Source organism: Nuphar pumila, chromosome 6 (assembly GCF_984573655.1).
Source record: "Nuphar pumila chromosome 6, dmNupPumi1.hap1.1, whole genome shotgun sequence".
Classification (NCBI taxonomy): Eukaryota; Viridiplantae; Streptophyta; class Magnoliopsida; order Nymphaeales; family Nymphaeaceae; genus Nuphar; species Nuphar pumila.
This window is the reverse complement of record NC_143254.1, coordinates 10,646,830-10,668,569: the sequence shown is the minus strand read 5'-3', so window position 1 is coordinate 10,668,569 and position 21,740 is coordinate 10,646,830. Positions and strand designations below refer to the sequence as shown.

At 37.9% G+C, this 21,740-nt stretch overlaps 1 protein-coding gene and 1 pseudogene across 1 annotated transcript; both read left to right on the top strand.

The window, feature by feature from the left end:
- Positions 1-3,008: 3,008 nt before the first annotated feature.
- Positions 3,009-3,553, top strand: LOC149833933 (peroxidase 2 pseudogene; annotated as a pseudogene).
- Positions 3,554-5,856: 2,303 nt separating this feature from the next.
- On the top strand, positions 5,857-21,412 carry LOC149833932 (NAD(P)-binding Rossmann-fold superfamily protein). The gene is made up of 8 exons (XM_090011118.1): positions 5,857-6,154; positions 8,755-8,847; positions 14,353-14,467; positions 14,569-14,650; positions 19,176-19,215; positions 19,312-19,446; positions 20,204-20,341; positions 20,924-21,412. Exons 1-8 carry the CDS (start codon positions 5,934-5,936, stop codon positions 21,198-21,200), a joined length of 1,101 nt encoding a protein of 366 aa, XP_089867244.1. The 5' UTR covers positions 5,857-5,933; the 3' UTR covers positions 21,201-21,412.
- Positions 21,413-21,740: the final 328 nt, after the last annotated feature.

The following is a 21,740-nucleotide window of genomic DNA, read 5'->3' as shown; positions in this document are numbered from 1 at the left end:
TCATGCTAGTAAAGGCTAAAAAAATATATTTAAGATTTTTTGTTTAGTATTAGCCTTTACTAGCACGATTTAGTTTTGCACCAGGTGCAAGCATATTTGGAACCAATTTAGGATTTTTTTTTTACAATTTTAAGTATTAACCTTTACATGCGTGAAATATGTTCACACTAGTAAAGGTGTTTACTTTACTAGTGCTAAAATATTTCGAGCCAGTAAAGGTATTATACTGGCGCAATGTATATCGTACCAGTATTACATAACTCTTTATTGGTGCGAGAATAATTTGTGTCATTAGTGACACACATATGAGTCACGCCAGTAAAGAGGTAATTTCTTTCATTATAGGTACAATCTAGTTTGAATCTCATAATACAAATAGCTTTGACTCAATCAAACCATGTAGATGTGTTTAGCATGCTCAATATAGTAGGAAATGATCCTAGGATCATGTTTTTTGGTGCAAAACACATGTTTTTAAAGTTAAAAAATGATACATTTACAACCCTCCATTTTTGCAGCACTAGAAAATCCTATACACCGTTTGGATCTCTATGGTTCAAAAGCTTGTTCCTGGTATACAACATATAGATCAAATCCTTGGGGTCACCTGAACAAAAGAATAATAATTAAATTTGCTAAGTTGTTTGTATGTACAAACGATTGTAAACAAGATTTTTTAAAGCTTTAAAATTGACGGCTCATAATCTTCATAAATATTCAAGCATCTAAAAATTACATTTTTTCATTAAAAATGCCTGATCAAAGAATTGATTCATAGCAAATTCACCATGTTGAACATGCACACGCACACACACACACACACACTTACACTCACATTATATATATATATATATATATATATATATATATATATATATATATATATATATATATATATATATATATATATATATAAATGAACATCAACCCTCTCACTCTCTCTCTCCCTTTTCTTTCTGCTTCTGTGCACATCCAGCAGAAGATCCTACATTGCTGCATCAAGCACCGACTGACCTGCACATTAATTGTTGTGTAGCCTGATTCATAGTTTTTTCCCTTACAAGAGGAAGGTTTGGGGGCTCCTCCCAGCGTGGGTAGCATCATTCAACTAAATAAGTTGTGGATCCTGATTCAGAGTTTTTACCCATACAGGAGAGGGGTCTGGGGGCTCCTCCCAGCGTGGGTAGCATCATTCAACTTGAAGAGTTGTGAAGCCTGATTCAGAGTTTTTACCCTTACAGAAGAAGGGTCCGAGGGCTCCTCCCAGCGTGGGTAGCATCATTCAACTTGATGAGTTGTGAAGCTTGATTCAGAGTTTTTGCCCTTATAGGAGGAGGGTTTGGGGGCTCCTCTCAGCGTGGATTGCATCCTTCAACTTGATTCGTTGTGGAGCCTAATTAAGAGTTTTTGCCTTTACAAAAGGGGGGTTTGGGGGCTCCTCCCAGCGTGGGTAGCATCGTTCAACTTGGTTCGTTGTGGAGCTTGATTTAGAGTTTTTGCCCTTACAGGAGGGGGGTCCGGAGGCTCCCCTCCGACGCGGGTCCCGTTGCGCGGTCAGGGGTCCAGGGGGGCCGCCCCTGGCGGGGGGCTAAATTTTTTGGGGGCCTTGTATAAATTTTTTATTTTCTTTTCCTTTTTTAACTATCGAAAAAGAGCAATAAAGCGTTTTGTTTAATCGTGGGGCATATGTTTCCTTCAGTTGTTTCTTGCTCGAAGTTTTCGTAACACCCCTTCTCACGATTTTTCTATTTTTCTTTTTCTGTTTCTTTTCCACGATTTTTTCAATGACTCCTCTACAATGATTTTTAGTGTTGTCCGGTCTCCAACGAGCCCCACAACGATTTATAGTGTTGTTCGGTCTTCCAACAACGATTTGTAGTATTGTCGGAACCTGCGCCAGGGGAGAGCCCCCAGACCCCTTTCCTGTAAGGGCAAAAACTCTAAATCAGGCTCCACAACGAATCAAATTGAACGATGCTACCCACGCTGGGAGGAGCCCCCAAACCCCCCTCTTGTAAGGGCAAAAACTGTGAATCAGGCTCCATAACGAATCAAGTTGAACGATGCTACAGTCAGTGTGCAGGTCAGTCGGTGTTTGATGGAGCAATGTAGGATCGTCTGCTGGATGTGCACAGAAGTAGAAAGAGAAGGGAGAGAGAGTGAGATGGTTGATGTTCATGGCCTTCTCTAGGGAGAACTCTGTGTCTCCCTTGATTTCTTCTCTAGAGAGAGAGAGGGGGGGGGGGGGGTTACAGTGTTTTACGGAGAAGGAAGAAGAAGAAGATGACGATGAAAAGTTCAAACAGACAATTTTGATGGCTCAGGTTCGTTTCGCCGGATGACCATCGGATCGCCGACTCACCATCGGATCGTCGACTCACCATTGTTTCGCCGGATCACCATCGGATCATCGACTAAGGTTCGTTTCACTGCGTAGACTTTGAAGAGTCAACATCATCCTCGACTTTCTGGATGAAGGACATGTTTGTTCTTTTTTTGAACCGTTTGTTTTCCTTTTTTGAATGAAGGACATTTTTTTCATTTTCTCAAACTGTCGTTTTATGGCAAGAATAACAAGAAAGGGTACTTAAGTCTTTGCAACCGAACCAAGACTCCAATCCTGAGTGATGTCAACATACACGGGAATACGAGCCCCATGTGCTTATATACGTGGTGCTTTTTGGGACCCCCGAACACGGACGTGGGATTCAGTGAATCATCGGGGGTGAACATACACCACCCTCTCTACTAAAAAGGTTTAAACTTGAAATACAAGATAACAAAGAACCTTCCAACCAACCTGTGTAAACCATTCTACCATTCACACAATTGTTGTACAGTGGTAGAAAGTATTTTTTTGATATGCAGTGTAATACCCAAATGCCTCTATTGGGGAATTTTGGGTCAGGGTGGTCCCGCCCTGACCCTTACCTAGATCCGCCGGTGGCACGTACTATTTGGATATATGTTAGGAGCTGATTTTTCTGTTTTGCTTGCCCACTACCAGGATGCTAAATTTCCACGCTACAAAGTTAGAGGATATCAGTGCTCTCATCAATTTCTTTGCTGTCAAAGGGCTCTCTGCTAAGGATATGGTTATTCTTTCAGGTATATACGACTTGAAGAAACAATCTCTCTCTCTCTCTCTTTAGGTGCCCACTCCCTTGGAGTTTCCCACTGTTCCGCTATTAGAGGGAGGCACAGTAACTTCAACAACACCGGGAAACCTGACCCCACCCTTGATCCCAAGCTTGCAGCAAGTCTAAGGAAAGAATGCCCACCCGAAAGCAAGACAGACTCACTTGTTGCGATGGAGCCATTCACTCCACTTGTCTTGGACAATAAATACTATGTGGGTGTTGCTCTGTTGTTCACATCTGATGCAGCACTTCTTACTAGTAAATCAACAAAGAAGCTAGTAGAGTCCTTTGCCCATAAGCCTAACCTGTGGAAGAAAAAGTTCATCAAATCCATGATCAGATTGGGAGAGATTGAAGTGAAGACTGGGCACCATGGTGAGATAAGGAAGAGGTGCTATGCTGTGAATTTATGAAACCCTCATTTTTTTTTACTTCATTTCTCAAATGAAACATCAGCAAGATCAGACTAAGTTGTCAGGTCCACAGGGGTTAGAGTGGTGATTGTGTATGTTCTTTACTAAATGTTTCTAAAGTGAACATTTTGTAATATTCATAATTTGTGAGCATGCATTGCAAATAATGGTACGATTTATAATTTGATTATTACAACAAAACTTGTAGTATGTCATGTTTCATGTATTGTTCTTTGCTTACCAAGTGCACAAAGGGCATCTACAAGCTTCGAGCTTCTTTAAGCTCACCAAAAGCCAGTTCAAATTAGTCAAATGAGCTTGGTGAGTCGAGCTACAAGCAACTCATATAGCGCAAATGAGCCCAGTATGAACAATGAGTGTTTCGCCTCATCTCAGCTTGTTTAGATGAGTTTTATATAAACTTTATGTACGTTGCATGTCAAAAACAATAAGAAAATTCAATTGGTTGGATTGGTATTCAGCTAAACTTGCAGTCATGAGTAGTTCAATTCTGACATGTAAGAAAAGGGATTTTTTCTTTTAAACGAGCCAGTTCGTGTTAGGCTTGAGCTTGCATGAGCACAATTTCAGGTCTGCTCATATGAGCTAGTTGAGCTGAGTACCAGCAAATCCTGTCTGGGGTTCCAATCTCACAAGGCTCAGGACATTTTCAAATCAGGACTCATCTTTTAAGCAAGAATAGTACCATCATAATGAATGAGATGTTACATTCCATCACCACTGCACATCTCCGAGATGTGCACGAGACCTCACGATTTCTAAGTGAGAGGTTTGGTGGGGATTGAACATATTAGCTACACGTGCGTTTTAAAATTACTAGTGAAAATTTTAATTAATTAATTAATTTGTTTGTTTTTGCATATCCAACCCTCCAAATGTAATCTACATGGTTGGTTTAGCAGAAATTGGCCTTTTAATCATTTTTTGACCAGTATATATGTTTGATTTTTTTTGTAGAGCCTACAATATTCAAAATTTGTTGTTGAAACAAATGGTGACTAAAAGTAAGATTTAGGAGAATCAAGATCCCAAGCCTAGAGGCACATTCTTAAGATCGTTATTTTTAAAACTTTAATTGCTCTACTTTGAGATTTCTAAAGATATGAAAAGGCTTTATTGACGATTGAATTCTCGAGATACAACTAGGCTTGAACCTCAAGAGTGTCACTTCTTCACAAGATCAAGTGACTTCTCTCACACTTGAACTTGGCAAGCCAAATAAAAAACAAAAGGATAGAAAGAAAGAAAACTTGAGAATAAAAAAAATCTGATGAACCAAAAAATGAAAATGAAGAAATTTATAGATTTTAAGAAGGCTAAGACATTTTTGTGACAAATGAAATTAAAGGTCATAAATCCAACACTTTGAAAATTGAACAAAAATGATCTTGAACAATCACTTGCCTTTGACTAACGATCAAGGACTTTCAAAACCATTCAACAGTCATACAGCCTCTCATAAGCTATTCGAGAAAACAAAAAGTCAAAGATGGCTTGATCAAAGTGGACCTCAGCACCTCACACGCACCTCTGCAAAGTGCTTCATTAAAATGTCACATTGCGCCTCAGACGCCCTTGCTCACACACGTGCGTGCGTATGCAACGTTCGTTCCTACGAGAAGAGCAACAACGTCCGCAAGTCACCCTAACATACAAAATTAACTAAAGTAAAGAATAGAGAACAAACCTATTTAAACCACCAGAAAAATTTCTCTCTTAGATATAAGACTAAATATTTTCAAAGCACTTTTGATGAAAAACAATAAAGCACAAAAACTTTACAAAATGTGCTATATTTTGAAACTTTTCTAACATTTTCAACCAACAAAAATTATATTTGTACATAAAAAAAAGTATGATCTAAGGATTGAATATTCCTTCTATTTTTTTACTATGTTCAAATTTGGTCAAAAGGACCTACTTCTGTAACTTTAAACTAAGGGGTTCAGAACATAAGAGTATAGCCAATATATTTTCCTGTATATGGTTACCATTGGCTATATACAATATGACCTTAACTATTCTCTTTTAGCCCACGGAAAAATGTTGGCTGCACAAACCCATGAGTGAGAAGCTTCTTTTTTTCTTGTTTATTTTTTTTAATTAGGTCTGACCCTCCCGATCTGATTTACATATTTGGTTTGGTAGAAACCAGCCTTGTGCGGGTCCGAAGACTCCGAATCCGAACCCAAGTAGGGTAAATGGTTGGATTCGGACCGGGTCGAGTGGAACCCGATCTACTCGCGAGCGAGCGAGCGAGGGCGCGTGGGAAGGAACTGAGATACTCTCTGGTCGCCCTCGCTGTCTTCCTCTTCTCTCCCGCCGGGAAAGAGGAAACCCTCGAATTCCTGCAGAAGGAATGTCGAGTCTCGTCGTCTCCGGCGTAACGAGGATCGGTGCGGATCGACTTCTTCCTCTTCTGAACCCTAATGCTTTTCGATTCCGTGCTCGGCGTCCTCCGAACTTACGGTGCGACGCGGCCGGATCGAGATCTGAGAAGGAAAGCAAGAATCACATATTCATTTTAGGGATGGGATTCGTCGGCCAATTCTTGGCTCGACAATTGAAGGACGACGGATGGTAAACTTTGCCCCTAATTTATCTTCTTTTGACGTTTCCACCTTCCCGCGCTTTCCATTTTGTTGTCCATGGATCGTTGTATTCTAGGGCAGATTATGCTGAAAAATCTGTAGTTTTGCTTGTTCTTTTTATTCTCTTCGGTCATGGTTTTATATGTTTAATGATCCGTTTTATGGGTTCTTCTTTCATGACGTGTGGATCGTTCAGTTCAAGGTAGATTAGGATGAAAAACTGGAGTTATTTTTCCGTTTTTATTCTACTGGTCGTGAATTTAGCTTTCGAAGACCAACCTAATAGGGCCTTGTGTTGTATGCAAGCTTGGGGTTAAACAAATCGACAAATTGTTGATCTGAGCGTGAATTCTTTTGTTTCTGGTTTTCGATTGTTGTGGTTTTATTTCATTTCGCGGGGGATGCTTCTGTAATAGGAGCTAGGGTTTAGAGAAGGTCGTTAGAATGTTAGTTCTTGGTGAAATTGAACTAGGGTTGAGATGATCCTTCCGGAAATTATTTTTCTCCCTTTTGTCGCTTCTCTTCCTAGATATAGTTTTGAAATTTGATCTGCGGAGCTACTTAGCATGGTTGTTTTTTCAGAAACTAGCTGAGTCATCTTCAGTATTGGCATTTTCTGTTTCCACAGAAATTTGAGCCCATTGGTGCGTTTCTGAAACAAAGATAATCCCTGATGTAGGGAATTGATTAGATGGCTCTGGGCGTGTAAACTAGCAAATTGCTTCATAGTCAGTGTGGTAGAAGTATACTACTGCAAAAATATAGAGAACTACTATCTATAATCAATTGGATCTGGGAGAATAGCCGTAGGTATGTTTTTCTTCCCTTGTATAATTTGCATTTATATCTAAGGAGCATGAATAATGGGATATAATGTAGCCCCATATGTTAATGCGTTGATTCAAAGGGTCAGATCTTTTTACTTTCACTTAGCAATCAACAACATTGATTTCAGAAGGTGATTTTGTTGTCTTTCTCTTACTAATGGTAGACTTACAAGTCAACTTCATTTCATACAGCAGAACGTGAATATGAACTTCTTTTGCAACTGCCAATCCATCATCCCTTGGCTAGGTAGTTGCAGCTCTACCATTCAACCATCATATGCTTATCATCAAACTTGAAGACATTTCAATTTAGGGATTTTGCTGTAATCTTTTTATTGTTCCTTCTATTTACTGTAGAATTTGTCTACTGATAAATTTGTAGAAATTGCCTACCAGTAGCTAATCTATGAAACTGCTGCTGGAGAGAGAGGTAGTGAGGTTTCGCGTTTTCCTAACATCCTACAGATTTAGAGCTTGTCTTTCTTTTGCATTGCTTCTGCACCAAAGTCGTTGGATTGCACTGTCACCTTACCTGTCTGCATTTCATTTAGTTGAATAAGCTTTGACTTCTTGCTTTTTGGTTCTGCTTTTCTCACTGGACGGAATTTCTTTGTACCGCTGCCGTAAAGTATGGATTAGACTCATGGTTCTTCTGAACATGTCAAGATTGTCTCTGCCAACCGATATTTTCTAAGCTGTTTCCTCCATTATGACTGGCCGGTGATGATTTCTAGTACAGTTGGTTGCTTTTGTGAAGTATCTCTTGTCCAACTATGAAGTTTTTTTTTTGTCCAATGCGGGGCTCCACTTGTTTGGTAGGAGCTGTTAGTGCACGTCAACTTGTGTTTGGACGTTTTAAGTTCAAAACCCAATGGTGCAGTTGTATAACTGGTGGGGGTCTGCCTAACCCCAGCTTGCCTATCGAAAAGAAAAAAAAAACTATGAAGGCTTTTGTCTATATGGTGCCAGCGAGTTACACAAAGCTTCTTAGTTATTCATTTATCTTTCATTTTTGTCATTTAATTTTTCATTACAACAACAACTACGCCTTCATCGCAAAACAATTGGGGTCGGCGATATGAACCAAAAAAGAAAAACATTCTGGGTCTTCCACATGAATCCTTCTCCTCCAATCAATTCTATCCAATGCCATGTCCTCGGTGAGGTTCAAAGCATTTATATCCTTTCCTATCATCTCCATCCAAGTCTTCTTAGGCCTACCCTGACCTCTTTTAACTAATATATTTTCCCATTTCTCCATCCTTCTAACTGGAGCATCATTAGGCCTTCGCCGAATATGTCCAAACCACCGTAAACGATTCTCTCTCATATTATTTTCAATGGATGCAACGCCTATCTTCTTACGTATTTCCTCGTTTCGAATCTTATCTTTTATTGTATTTCCACACATCCATCTAAGCATACACATCTCAGCTACACTCATTTTTCATTATTTTGATAGAATGCTGAAAATTTTTGTCTAAGAGCTCAATAACTTTTCATTGTTAAAGAGGTGTAACGTAGTATCCACAAGCTCTACTGGGTCTAATTTTTTAGTGTTTCATATATATCTAGCTATTTTTTTGGGAAATATTTGTTAAACAATTTGGTATTTAGTGCCTGATGAAAATACAATTTGTTCATGCCGAGGACGATGGCACTTGCTTTCTCAAATATTTTCAGATACTATTTTAGATTTCAATTTAATTAACTGTGCTCTACTCTTCAATTAAAAGGATGACTGTTACTTTTTCAAATTCAGGAAAGTTTCAGGGACATGCTCGGATGAGACTAAAAAGAAAAAGCTTGAGGGAAGCGGATTTGAGATATTCGTTTACAATGCAGAAGATAATGAGTAAGAGTATATCATATAAATTTATTTTTTGATCCTTTTGTGCTTATGTGGAGCCTTATACAGTCATTCTTTGTTTCATATCTTACACTACCAATGACAGTTCATTAGTAATGATCTTTATATTCTTAGGCCCTATTTAAATGTATTTTTGTTTATTTTTATAAACAATGAAAAAACAAAATTTATAAATGGCTGTTTGTTAGCATTGGTGAACCACAACAAATTTTGGATGCAATGCTATTTATAATGATAAATTGGCAGTTACCTCAATGGCCTCCATAACATCCCCAACTTGGTTTGAGAGATCTTCAGTCACTAAAAGTCTGTAGGAGATGCTACCATCTTGTTGAGCATTGGGTGTCTCTTCCTCTCCATCAACTATGTCATGTAAGTGTGGGTGCGAAGGGTACGGCATGACAAGTTCAAAATCCTTGGATGTGGGAGTGCGCGTGTGTGTATATATATATATATACACACACACATAAAAAACTCTTCAAAAGCCCAATAGGCTGGCAGTAGGCCAGAAAACCGGTAGGCGGCTACCACCTACTCTCTCTCTCTCTCTCTCTCTCTATATATATATATATATATATATATATATAGTTTTCTGGCCTACTGCCAGCCTATTGGGCTTTTGAAGAGTTTTTTATGTTTTCCTTAATGCTCTGTTTGGGAGCCGGTCGTCGAAGGTAGCTGGTTGAGCAACTCTAGAATCCACAAGGAGTAAGGAAACCCCGTTTCATCTTAGGTTGTTTGGGAGCACCTTAAAAAGTTGGGCCAGGTATTCACCAAATCTAGTGGAAGCTATTTGGGACACCAATAACATTTTCAAATCCTTAAAAAAAAAGTTTTTCAAACAGCCTTTTTATGCCTTTAATGTGACCAATAACATTTTCAAGCACTCTTCCTGTGTCTTTACTGTGACCAATAGCGTGTTCAAAGTTTTCTTTATGGCTGGCAGGAGTGCCAAAGACAATCAGAAGGCCATCAAAGATGGGATCAGCATGGTAGTTGCAAACTACCACCTCCCTGTGGTGGCAGTCCATTTATGGAAATGGTGTTGACAAATTCTCTCTAAACACCCTTAATTACCTTTTTTCTCATCTCCAAACAATGATAGATGTTAGGTTTTCCCCACTTCCTCTCTGACTGTGGGCTCCCAAACAGTGCCTAAATCTTACCATATAGATGTTTTCTGCATGCTTGATTTTATAGGAATCAACTTTTGGATCATCTGATTCTGACATGTAGATAGGTTTTTATGAGATTTAAAAATTGGCAGTCTAAAATTTTTATAAATATTCAAGGCTTAAAAAATCATGTTTTTTATCCAAAAAACATGATCCAAGTGTGCCATTTCCTAGCAAATCGACCATGTCGAACACATTTGCAGGGTCAGATTTATGACAAACAATTCAAAAATGCCTGTTCGCTGGTGGTATGCCAGAAAAGTGGTAGGACGCTACCACTTTTCCTATATATATATATATATATATATATATATGGGCAAATAGTGGCTACTAATGAAGGTAAGGAACTAATGAGTAAAAATCACTCTTTTCTTCAAAAACTTTTAATTTTTTGTAAATCAAATGATACAGATGTGATCTACATGATTTGTTTAGTAGGAAACTTGTATTGAATCATGTGATTATGACAAGTAATTAGGTTTTTAAAGGGGTCCAAAAATCAACAGCCCACAATGTGCCAAAACTTCATAACCATGCTGAACACATGATCCAAGGCTTGATCCTTAGCAAACAAACCATGTTGAACACATTACAACTTGCGCCTATGATTTCTAGCTTATTAGTTCTGTACCTTCATTAGTAGCAAATATTTTCCATATATATATATATATAGGGTCACTTTGAAAATATTTTTACTTTCAAGTTTCAAAGTTGCATTTAGTGCGGGTACGTAGATGAAAATTTATGAGAGAGAGAGAGAGAGAGAGAGAGAGAGAGAGAGAGAGAGAGAGAGAGAGAGAGAGAGAGAGAGAGAGAGAGAGAGAATTAAGTGATAATATTTGATAGTGAAATAATGGTAATAAACAGGTATTTGACCAAAATAACTATTTTAATGCATCTAATTAACTCTCATGCAATTATTTATATTTTCTGAAAATTTTCAAAAAAGAAATGTTTCCTCTCAAAACAAATTATGTTTAGAATATAAAATATCATGATTACAATGTGATATTTACATTTTATCAAGTACATTATGATATTTTGCAAATAACACACTTTTTTAATTCAATTAGTGAAAATACCATTTTTTTAATATTTTAACTAATATATTATTATAGTTTTTTAAGTTATGTTTATTACTCTATATAATAAATCACACCCAATATGTTATTTTTTATTTTTGTTATTTATTTTTTAATAAATTAAATAAAAATTCTTGACTCGCCTGAGTTATCGAGTTTTCTCATCCGAGTCAACAAGTTGTTTGTGGCCGATCCGATACTGAGTCCCGAGAATGCCAACCATGGTTTCACCCCTATATATACACCAGACACAAAAACTTAGAATCTTGGGACCATCCCCAATGGCTAGAAATAGAGTAGTTTGGGAGGTCCTAAGTAGGGGTGTCAATGGGCCTATTTTACCCGGACCCGACCCGGACCAAACCCTATAGGGTATGGGTATGGTGATAAATAAGAAAACCTGATTAAGACCTGGGTCTGGACCCGAAGGTCCGATTAATACATGAACTCAGGTATAGTTTGTAAAATTTTATACCAGACCCGAACCCGACCTAAGTTTCGATTAAGACCCACAAATTTTCAATGTAAAAATGATAAAAAATATTATTTTACTGGGTGTGGTCAGGGTCTGGTTCATGTAGTTTTTATCGGGTCCGGGTATGGTTTCTCTTATAGTAGACCTGATTAGACCTGGGTATGGACCCGATACCATACCCGAAATCTGATCCAAGTCTGGTCCCACCTGGGTCCGAACCAAACCCAACCCGTTGACACCCTTAGTCCCAACGACTCTAAGATCAACTACATTAATACCCTTTAGCTTTAAGCTAAAGGACATTATAATACAATAAAAAATAAAAAAGAAATTAAAAACACTATTGTGCCCTCTAATGGGCACAACCTATTACAATGCTGTGAAAAGAAAAAAATGCCTCTGATGGGCATTACCAATCACAGGGTTGAATGTACTTGATATATATATATATATATATATATATATATATATAAGTACATATATAAGTACATATATATGATTAAAAATATACCTATTTTAACATATACATATTTATGTCTATACTATATACTATATACTATAGATAAAATTGAACTTGGTTAGGGTTAACTGAGTCCGGTTTTGGACAGAAATCGACTGCGGTGTAGCTGACCGCACCTGACACTTGACACTGTGAAAGCCATGTCCAAGTGTTGCACCCACTTGGACGTGAGTGCAACACAGGTGCATCGACCTTTTAGATGTGTTCATGTTACATAGTCCATCAACCACCTCTACAACCCTTTTCCTTTTCCATCGACAATTCTTTGACATCCAAAAATTCTGAACAAGAATTTATTCCCTTACGGCCTCTTCAACTAGAAGCAAGCTAGAGCAACACTCCAAGGTGGCCTCCGTCCGAAAGAAGTTCTAGGTTGCATTGGAGTTTAGTCAATGTAAGCTCCTAAACTTCACTGGCTCAGGCAAACGAGCTCGGTAGCTGGATTTGGATGAAACTACCTCTTTGACAACATTTCAGAGTCCATCTCATTGATGCATAGCCTCGTTTTGAGGGTACCTCAAGAAAAACATGTCGTGAAGGGAAAAATCATGCTCTTTATTAGAAAAATAGAAATATATAAAAAAAGGTCTCCCCATTTTTTTGTCTATAAATAGTTTTAAAGATTAAAAGCAAAATTTTTGTTGTTTGGATGTATAAACTCTTTCAACTAAAAACATGGATGAATTGCTTGAATTGGTTACCCAAGACATTGAATAAAACATGCGTGGCCTTCTTGCTTTAGTTAGCTGCTGCTGGACATGAATGTCATCATGCATGTTGCTATTTGAAGGTAATAATGGTAGCCCATGAGGCTGAAGGGGGAGAATGAAATGAAGAAAAAAGGGAAGCCAAGGAGGGGATGATGCTGGTTCACCAGATTTGATTGGTGGTGGTGATGATGGCATTAAGCTATGAAGTGGTAGTGTCCATGAAAGCAAGGCTGATGGTTGAATGGTGGTAGTGGTGGTGGAGTTGGAATCTAGTTGGTGGTGGCAATGACTGTAATGGTGGAAGTGGAGATGAGTTGTTGGTTATGTCACATGAATATGGCTGCGGATATGAGGATATGGCCATTTTTATGAAGTTTTCAACATGACTAGTATAGAAGGGGACATGATACAGGGACAAAATGGACTACCTGTGTGACATAGGACACAGGTACAAAGGGAAATCAGCATTGCATCATGTTCTTCTGATGTGTGTGTCGGATTTTCTGGGGATTGAAAAATCAATGGCCTATGATATACAAATTTTCAATCCTCAAAAACTTGTATTTTGACATTGAAAAGATACTATTGAAGGGTTGATTCTTATTATTTTGACCATGTTGAATGCATCCATGAGGACAGATTTGGTCAAAACAACCTCCTTTATGATTTTCAACCAAGGAGTTCCTTATCCACAAGGCTAGCAAATACTTTCCATATGATGATACACACACACACAATGGCAACCCATACTTGACGCAATTCAATCTTTCAGGTTATAATTGGTGTAATTCTTGTAATATTAGTCATTGTAGATCATATGCAACACCCAATGGCATCTTTGTAATATTAATTAAAATGCAGGCTTATTTGTTATATACCCTAATGTGAAGTAGTATAAATGAATCTTTTTAGAGGTGTTCCCCTCACCTAATGAATAGTGAAAGTGGTCATGCTGCAGCTTACTCCTTCCATCTTCTTCTACCTGTTCTTCCTTCTTCCTTTTCTCTCTCATATTTCTAGGTTTTGATACCGAATAACAGTTTCTTGTCCTTGCGAAAGATACATGGCAGTACATGAAACTGGTTTTGTACGAGTATCTAGAACTTGTTTGCCTGAAACAAGAAAATGTGTTCCCAATGGCTTAGGTGTGTACTTAGGTGTAAGTTTTTGATATTTACATGGAGAAACCACCCCAAGATCAGAAACCTAGCCGTGCTGGCTCTGCCTGCCGTACTTACGGTCAGCGTAATTGATCAGTTGATTGTCTTTTACCAATCATTGGTGATATCTATTGTTAGGATAACTTTCCACTGTGAGAGTTATGTTCTCTTAATTCTGCTTGGTTGTTTTAACAGTGAAAACTGACAATTTCACCAAGTGATATTGTCAGCATGCATGGGGATACTAATGGAGGGAATTTTGCATACTTTGATGATGGCATTAACTAATGGGCAGCTTTTGTTTTAGTTATGATGCTTCTTCTCTCTGATTCTTTGCTCATTTATTTTAACTCATTTCTCATCTGTAGTACTTCAAGTGCAACGTCATCTTGCTTTCTTCATCAACACAGAAGCTTGCACAGTTTGCGTGATGCAACACACCTCCTGGTTTCCATCCCTCCCTCCGTGATCCTTGGGGATCCTGTGAGCTAATAAGATCTTATCCATCCTTCTACATCTTTCTCCTTTTTGGGAATAGTTGCTTGAGAATATTGTTTTTCATGATTTTTGTTTCTATTATGAAGGTGTTGCACTTTCATCAGGACCTCGTATTGGATAAATTAGGCAGTGGCAACCTTCGCTGGTTGTGCTACTTATCCTCAACTGGTATGTATCTGCACAGATCCTTGATCTGACTGGTGTATGCTTTTAAGATCTCTTTCATTAAGGTTTTCTTTCATGATCATTTGGTTCTACAGGAATAGCCGAAAAGGTTATCCTGAATGTTAATGTTATTGACTGTGCATTTACTGTTAAAGCATATGCAAAATAATTTCATTCATTGCTGCAAAACTAGTTTCTTCAACTTGATTAGTTATTCATTAGGTAGGGAAGCTTTTAAAAGGCATATTTGTATACAATTGGAGGCTGTTACAAGTAGATGCTCACTTAGGTGCAGGCAATGCTTGCTCAGCACTATGCTGTCCTGGTCTTTCAAGCTTAAATGTGGTCAAAATGTTCCCCATACGTAAGATGCACAAGCTCCTACTACTTGAGTCTCAGAAGCGTTTGCATCTTTCATTCCCATGTGCTTTGATCCCCTTTCAGCTCCTTTCATATCTGTGGCTATGGAAATCTTCAGAATGATGCCTTTTTATTAAATGACTATGTACATATAACTGTTTCTGAGGTTGGGAAGTAAATTCTTTTGTGACTTCTCCTTGCTTAGAACATGTCTATGTTGCATATCTTTTTTTGCGAGCTAAATACTGAACACTTGGAACGTAGGATCTTTAACTGGTAAGTTGGTAGAGTTAGTAGATGTTATGTGTAGGAGAAAGATTGATATTTTATGTCTACAAGAGACCAAATGGGTAGGTGAGAAAGCAAAAGTGATAGAACCTTGGGGATATAAGATTTGGTATGCAGGAATAAATAAGAATAGGAATGGAGTAGGGATTGTTATGAGTCATGAGTTTATAGATAATGTAGTTGAGGTCCATAGGAAGGGTGATAGGATTTTACTTATTAAATTAGTATTAGGTTCGGATATTATTAATATTATTAGTGTTTATGCACCTCAAGTAGGTTTAGTGATTCCATTAAATGTCAATTTTGGAAAGATTTAGATGGAGTAGTACAAGGGATATCTTATGGAGAAAGGCTTTTCATCGGCGGTGACCTTAATGGGCATGTAGGCATTAGTAGGGATGGATTTGAGAGTATACATGGAGGCTATGGTATAGGAGAAAGAAACAAAAGTGAAGAAAGGATTTTAGATTTTGGTTTGTCCTATGATATGATCTTAGCAAACACTTGGTTTAGGAAGAGGGAGTCTCACCTAGTAACATTTAAAAGTGGGGTTAATACGAGTCAGATAGATTTTTTCCTACTTAGAAAAAGAGATAGGGTTTGTTGCATCGATTGTAAAGTTATACCGGGAGAAAGTGTAGCTACACAACATAGAGTCTTAATTTTAGATCTTAGAATTAGACAATGCCGCAAAAGGGATAGACATAGGATAAATCCTAGAATTAAGTGGTGGGCATTGAAAGGAGCTAAACAAGGAATGTTTGTAGAGCAGGTAGTTAAGGAAGCTGATTGGTGTCTCGAGGAGGATTCAAAATCAATGTGGAATAAGATAGCGGGTGGCATGAGAAAGGTGGCTAAGGAGGTATTGGGTGAGTCTAAAGGCGGTGCACCGCTAGGTAAGGATACATCGTGGTGGAACGAGGATGTCAAATTAGCTATTAAGGTTAAAAGAGAGTGTTATAGAAATCTAAGTAAGAGTCGTGATAATGAGAATTTGGAGAAGTATATGATAGCAAAGAAGGAAGCTAAAAAAGTAGTTCGGAACGCGAGGGATAAGGTATATAAGGAGGTGTATGACAAGTTGGATACCAAAGAGGGCGAGAATGATATTTATAGGCTTGCAAAGATGAGAGATAGGAAATCGAGTGATCTGGGTATGGTTAGATGTATCAAAGATGAAACACAAAGGGTTTTAGTCAAAGATGAGGAGATTAAGGAGAGATGGAAAGATTATTTTGATAAGCTATTTAATGAAAGTCATGCTCAAGATCTTGGAGACTTCTCCATTCCTTTTCATGAGATGAATCGTGACTTCATGCGCAAGATTCAAAAGAAAGAAATTGCAGAGGCTTTGAATAAAATGAAATCAAGAATGGCAGTTGGCCCAGATGGTATACCTATCGAGGCTTGGAAATGCTTGGGAGAGAAAGATTTAGAATGGTTAACAAATCTTTTTAACAAGATTTGGCGGTCAAATAAGATGCCTAATGAGTGGAGGAAGAGTACTTTGGTGCCTCTATATGAGAATAAGGGTGATATACAAGATTGCACAAACTATCGTGGTATAAAACTCATGAGTCATACTATGAAACTTTGGGAGAGGGTGATTGAGTTTAGGTTGAGGAAGGTTGTCATGATATCGGAGAATCAATTTGGTTTTATGCCTGGAAGATCAACTATGGAAGCTATACATCTTCTTAGACAACTTATTGAGAGAAATAGAGAGATGAACAAAGATTTGCATATGGTTTTTATTGATTTGGAGAAGGCATATGATAGAGTACCTAGGGACGTTATCTGGTGGACAATGATGAAGAAATGTGTTTCTCTCAAGTACATTAGTATAATTAAGGATATGTATGAAGGAGTAGTAACCAATGTCCGCACTTGTGGAGGGGTGACATCCAATTTTCCTATAACGGTTGGGTTACATCAAGGATCTGCTTTAAGACCTTTCCTATTTGCTATAGTATTGGATGAGCTTACGAGATCAATTCAAGAAAACGTGCCGTGGTGTATGTTGTTTGCTGATGATATTGTTTTGATTGATGAGTCTAAAGCTGAGGTTAATGTTAAGTTAGAATTATGGAAACAGACATTGGAAGCAAGAGGTTTTAAGTTGAGTAAGAGTAAGACAGAATACATGGAATGTCGGTTTAGTAAGCAACGAAGTAGTGATGGGAGTGTAGTGAAGCTTGGTGAGCAAGAAATACCGGTGGATGATTGTTTCAAATATTTGGGATCTATCATTCAAAAGTATGGAGAAATTGATGGAGATGTAAATCATAGGATAAAGGTTGGGTGGATGAAATGGAAAAGTGCAACTGGAGTGTTGTGCGATCGTAGAATGCCATTGCGGTTGAAGGAAAAGTTTTATAGGACGACTATTAGGCCCGCTTTACTATATGGTACGGAATGTTGGGCTGCCAAGAGACATCATATTCAAAAAATGAGTGTAGCTGAGATGCGTATGCTGAGATGGATGTGTGAAAATACAATAAAAGATAAGATTCGGAACGAGGAGATACGTAAGAAGGTAGGCGTTGCACCCATTGAAAATAAGATGAGAGAGAATCGTTTACGGTGGTTTGGACATATTCGGCGAAGGCCTAATGATGCTCAAGTTAGAAGGATGGAGAAATGGGAAAATATATTAGTTAAAAGAGGTCGGGGTAGGCCTAGGAAGACATGGATGGAGGTGATAGGAAAGGATATGAATGCTTTGAACCTCACCGAGGACATGGCATTGGATAAAAATGATTGGAGGAGAAGGATTCATGTGGAAGACCCAAAATGATTTTCTTTTTTGGTTCATATCGCCGACCCCAAGTTTTGGGATGAAGGCGTAGTTATTGTTGTTGTTGTAAATACTGAACACATTAATGTTGATTCCTTTTTCAATGTGTTACTTTTCTAATTAGCTACTGTTGAGTTTGAAACTGACACCACTTGGTAAGATGTCAGGGCCTTAATCTTTAGATGATAATGTGACCATGCATTCATATTTCTGAGTTTGCTTTTTTTATTTGATAATATGGATATCATAGCCATCTTTCATTAGAGAAACTAGATATGGTACATACTTTCTAAAGTTTTAGATAGTTAGCAAAAGATGCTTATGAGATTAGATATTGTATTTCAAATTTATTTTTCCTTTTAGGTGATATAGGAGTGTTTGTTCCTCATTGATTTGAGAATTGATATATTTGTTCTTGGTGTTTAGCGCGCAGTCTTGTTTTCTCTATTTAAACTTGACAACCCAACTGATGCTGATTACTTGATGTTGTTTTTTTCTCCAGGTGTATCTTGCATATTTTTTCCTCTTGTTCTTTACTCTCTATTCTCTTCAACAATGTTTAAGGACATTATAGTCTTAACTTTTACAATCCTGAGTTTTTCTCAAGTAGGTCATCAGTGCTGTTGTCATCTGAGAGTGTTGACTAGAAGTGTGTTCCTTTCTACCACTTTTCCTTAGTATTACATGCTTTTATTTTTGCCATCTCTGTTTGAACCAAAATTTGTGGATTTCCCATGGTCATATAGTAGGATTTTGGACTTACTGCTTATGACTAAACATGTCTCTGCATTTTCCTTATCTGCTAATTAAATTAAAGTGACTTGATGATGCTACATAGTTCAAGTGCCTGCTTTGCAAGCAGTTTGATATGTCCATCACGTGATTAGTTTTAATAACTGAACTGAATCCAAAGCTTCTCCTTAAATGCATTGAGCATACCAGTGTTTTACTTTACTACTATCTAATAGTGAGTACATGGTATCTTCATTCATAATCATGTGTTACAGAAAAAAAAAAGTGTACTGTTTGCACATCCCAAGAATATTTGGCATTTCCATTAATGAATGTGTTTAATGTTTTTAGGTGTTTATGGAGATCATGGTGGTTCTTGGGTTGATGAGGAGTAAGGCTCATGTACATTAAGGCATGCTTCTCTTGCCATTGTCTATCTTAGGTCGAACATACATAACATTATGTTTCTATTCATGGTTTTTCTCAGTTTCCCTCCGAAGCCTGAGAATGAGTTGGCTGTTGCAAGGTTGGACGCAGAGAATGCATGGCTCAGGTTTGGTTGTGATATCGGTGTGCTTGTGTATGTGTTTCGGCTTGGAGGAGTTTATGGCCCTGGGAGGAGGTCTGACTTGTGTGCCTTATGTCTTATTTTAGGCTTCACTATGTCTGCATGTTTATCCTATTCCTAAAGTGATGGTTGACATTGATTCAGTGTGTAATCCTCTGGAAGTTCAATCAGTTTTTATGCAAACTCCTTTCATGGTCACAAGTGGAAGTATTACATATTCATTGGATCTGGAGAATTGCTAAATCCACTTCATATTGCATTTAATGCAAAATGAACAACTTTAAGAGAGAGCAACTGTTAAGTTTGTGGCGTTTTCCAGAGATTTTGGATATTTATTTCTTTAAATATAATTGATTTTTCATTTTCCTTGCTGCTATCTTCACGGCCTTTGCTTGTTATAGGATGTTCACATTTTTTTTTTAAAATTACAAGAGCATAATGCTAATGATCATCACTTATTCCTATCGGCCATTGTCAATAATCACATCCAGTACCAGATGGATAGTTGGAGCTAAATAATGTGCTATCTGAACGTAAAAGGTTTTCATAGAAAGGCTCCTGTGGTTGTACATGATATCCATTTGTCAATTAATTGTTGCACTTACAAAGTTAACTGTGCTTTTGTCAAGCTTCATGCCTTTGTATACCTACTCACCAGTCTGACTATTCTTCTATGGTACATTTGGTTTGTCTTTATTGACTTTGGTTTATTTTGATGTCGAGCTAAGACTGTTAGTTTGGTAAAGCTTGCATTTGGATTGTCTGCTTTGTTGGCTCCATCTTATCATGAATAAAATTCATTTTCTTGCAGTGCCTTGGATACCATAATTAAACAAAGGCCTTTGTCAAAAGATCAGCAGATACGGCAGCATAGGCGTTACACAGCACGTATTCATGTCGCTGATGTGTGTCAAGCAATCAGAGCCAGTATGAGCAGACCATCAACTAGGTATGTTTCTCTTTTAGTTAGCCTTTGCTTACTTTTGTTTTAGCATTTAATTTTAGTCAGGCTTTTGTTTTAGGTCATTAGTTTGGGACGCGTGGATTTGGCTAATCAATATGAAACCCTTGGTTAGAGATGGTTTTTACAGTATTCTCAATCATTCATAAGCCACAAACTGGCCAGTATGTTCTTAGGACTTTTGTTTTTGGATGATAAAGGAAACCAGCCATGCAGGGCCTATTGGAGAAGGATTCTCGAGCTCAAATGTTCCCTTTGCCAATCGCCCCTTGTTTTTGGAAATATCGTTTTGGAATACCAAAACAACATTTTCAAACACGTCCAAAATGGTGTTTTGAGAAAAATTGATTCCCAACACACCATTTTGAGCATCAGCCAAACGCCCCCTTATTGTTTCTAATTTTAGATAGTGGAATTTGTTTGCACAAGTCCAAATGCCAATGCATTTTTTTTTTCAATGAAATAACCAGCGGATGATTGATCTCATCTCTGTTTAAAATTTGCTGGCACTGAAGAACTTTTGGGTTCATGGTAAGCATCCTTTACAAATTCCTTTCTTGCACATTGCAGGAAAATTTTTAATATCGTCGATGATGACCCCGCACCACGTTCAGAAGTTTTCTCCTATGCACATGCCCTGATCATGCAAAGATGGCCGGGGAAGCTGGATCATGGAAGTATTGCAGCTGACCCTGTGAATCTACATCTCCAGAGAGGAGAGCATATTGCAGAAAAGCTAGTGTCCAACACCCGTATGAAGATTGAACTGGGGGTCGATCTTTTGCATCCAAGTTACAGGTCTGGTCTAAAAAACATTGCTCAAACCATGGAGTGTCAATTTAGATAGCTGGCTGTGCACTGCATGCATTCAAGTACATTCACGCATTCAAGTACATTCGCACATGAAACTCTGTGTGTCTGTGTGTGCACGAGCACATACCAGGGGGAGGGTAGCTATTGGTCCATTTATTTGACTGTACGGGTATGGAGCAGAAGGGTGGTTCTATACATGTATATAATGGCGACTATTAGTGATTTTGTTACTATATTCCTCACTCATTGGATTTTAAAAAGCTCTATACCCACTTCATGTATTATAGATGTGAAGTTGTAACAATTCAATCTAACCATATCGCTCTTCGACACTTAATTTATTTGCTAAGGATCAGACCTTGGTTCATGTTTTTCCAATGTAAGTACATTATTTCAGTCGCCAAGTAGGCTGTCAATTTGTGAAGTCTTTGAAAAAACTGTTTACATGTCACAATCCCATGATTCAAAACCTATTTCTTACGATAAAACATGTAGGGCATGTTTGGAAGCGAAAAAGATGTAGAAAAAGCTATGCAAAATGAAAAATCCATATGGATTTTCCGACCCTTCCAAA

Excerpts from the sequence above, each read along its gene's own strand:
- LOC149833932 (XM_090011118.1), top strand. The coding sequence starts at position 5,934 with ATGTCGAGTCTCGTCGTCTCCGGCGTAACGAGGATCGGTGCGGATCGA. Across the intron at positions 8,848-14,352 it reads TACAATGCAGAAGATAATGA|TACTTCAAGTGCAACGTCAT; the intron begins GTAAGAGTATAT and ends TCTCATCTGTAG. Across the intron at positions 19,216-19,311 it reads GGTTCTTGGGTTGATGAGGA|TTTCCCTCCGAAGCCTGAGA; the intron begins GTAAGGCTCATG and ends GGTTTTTCTCAG.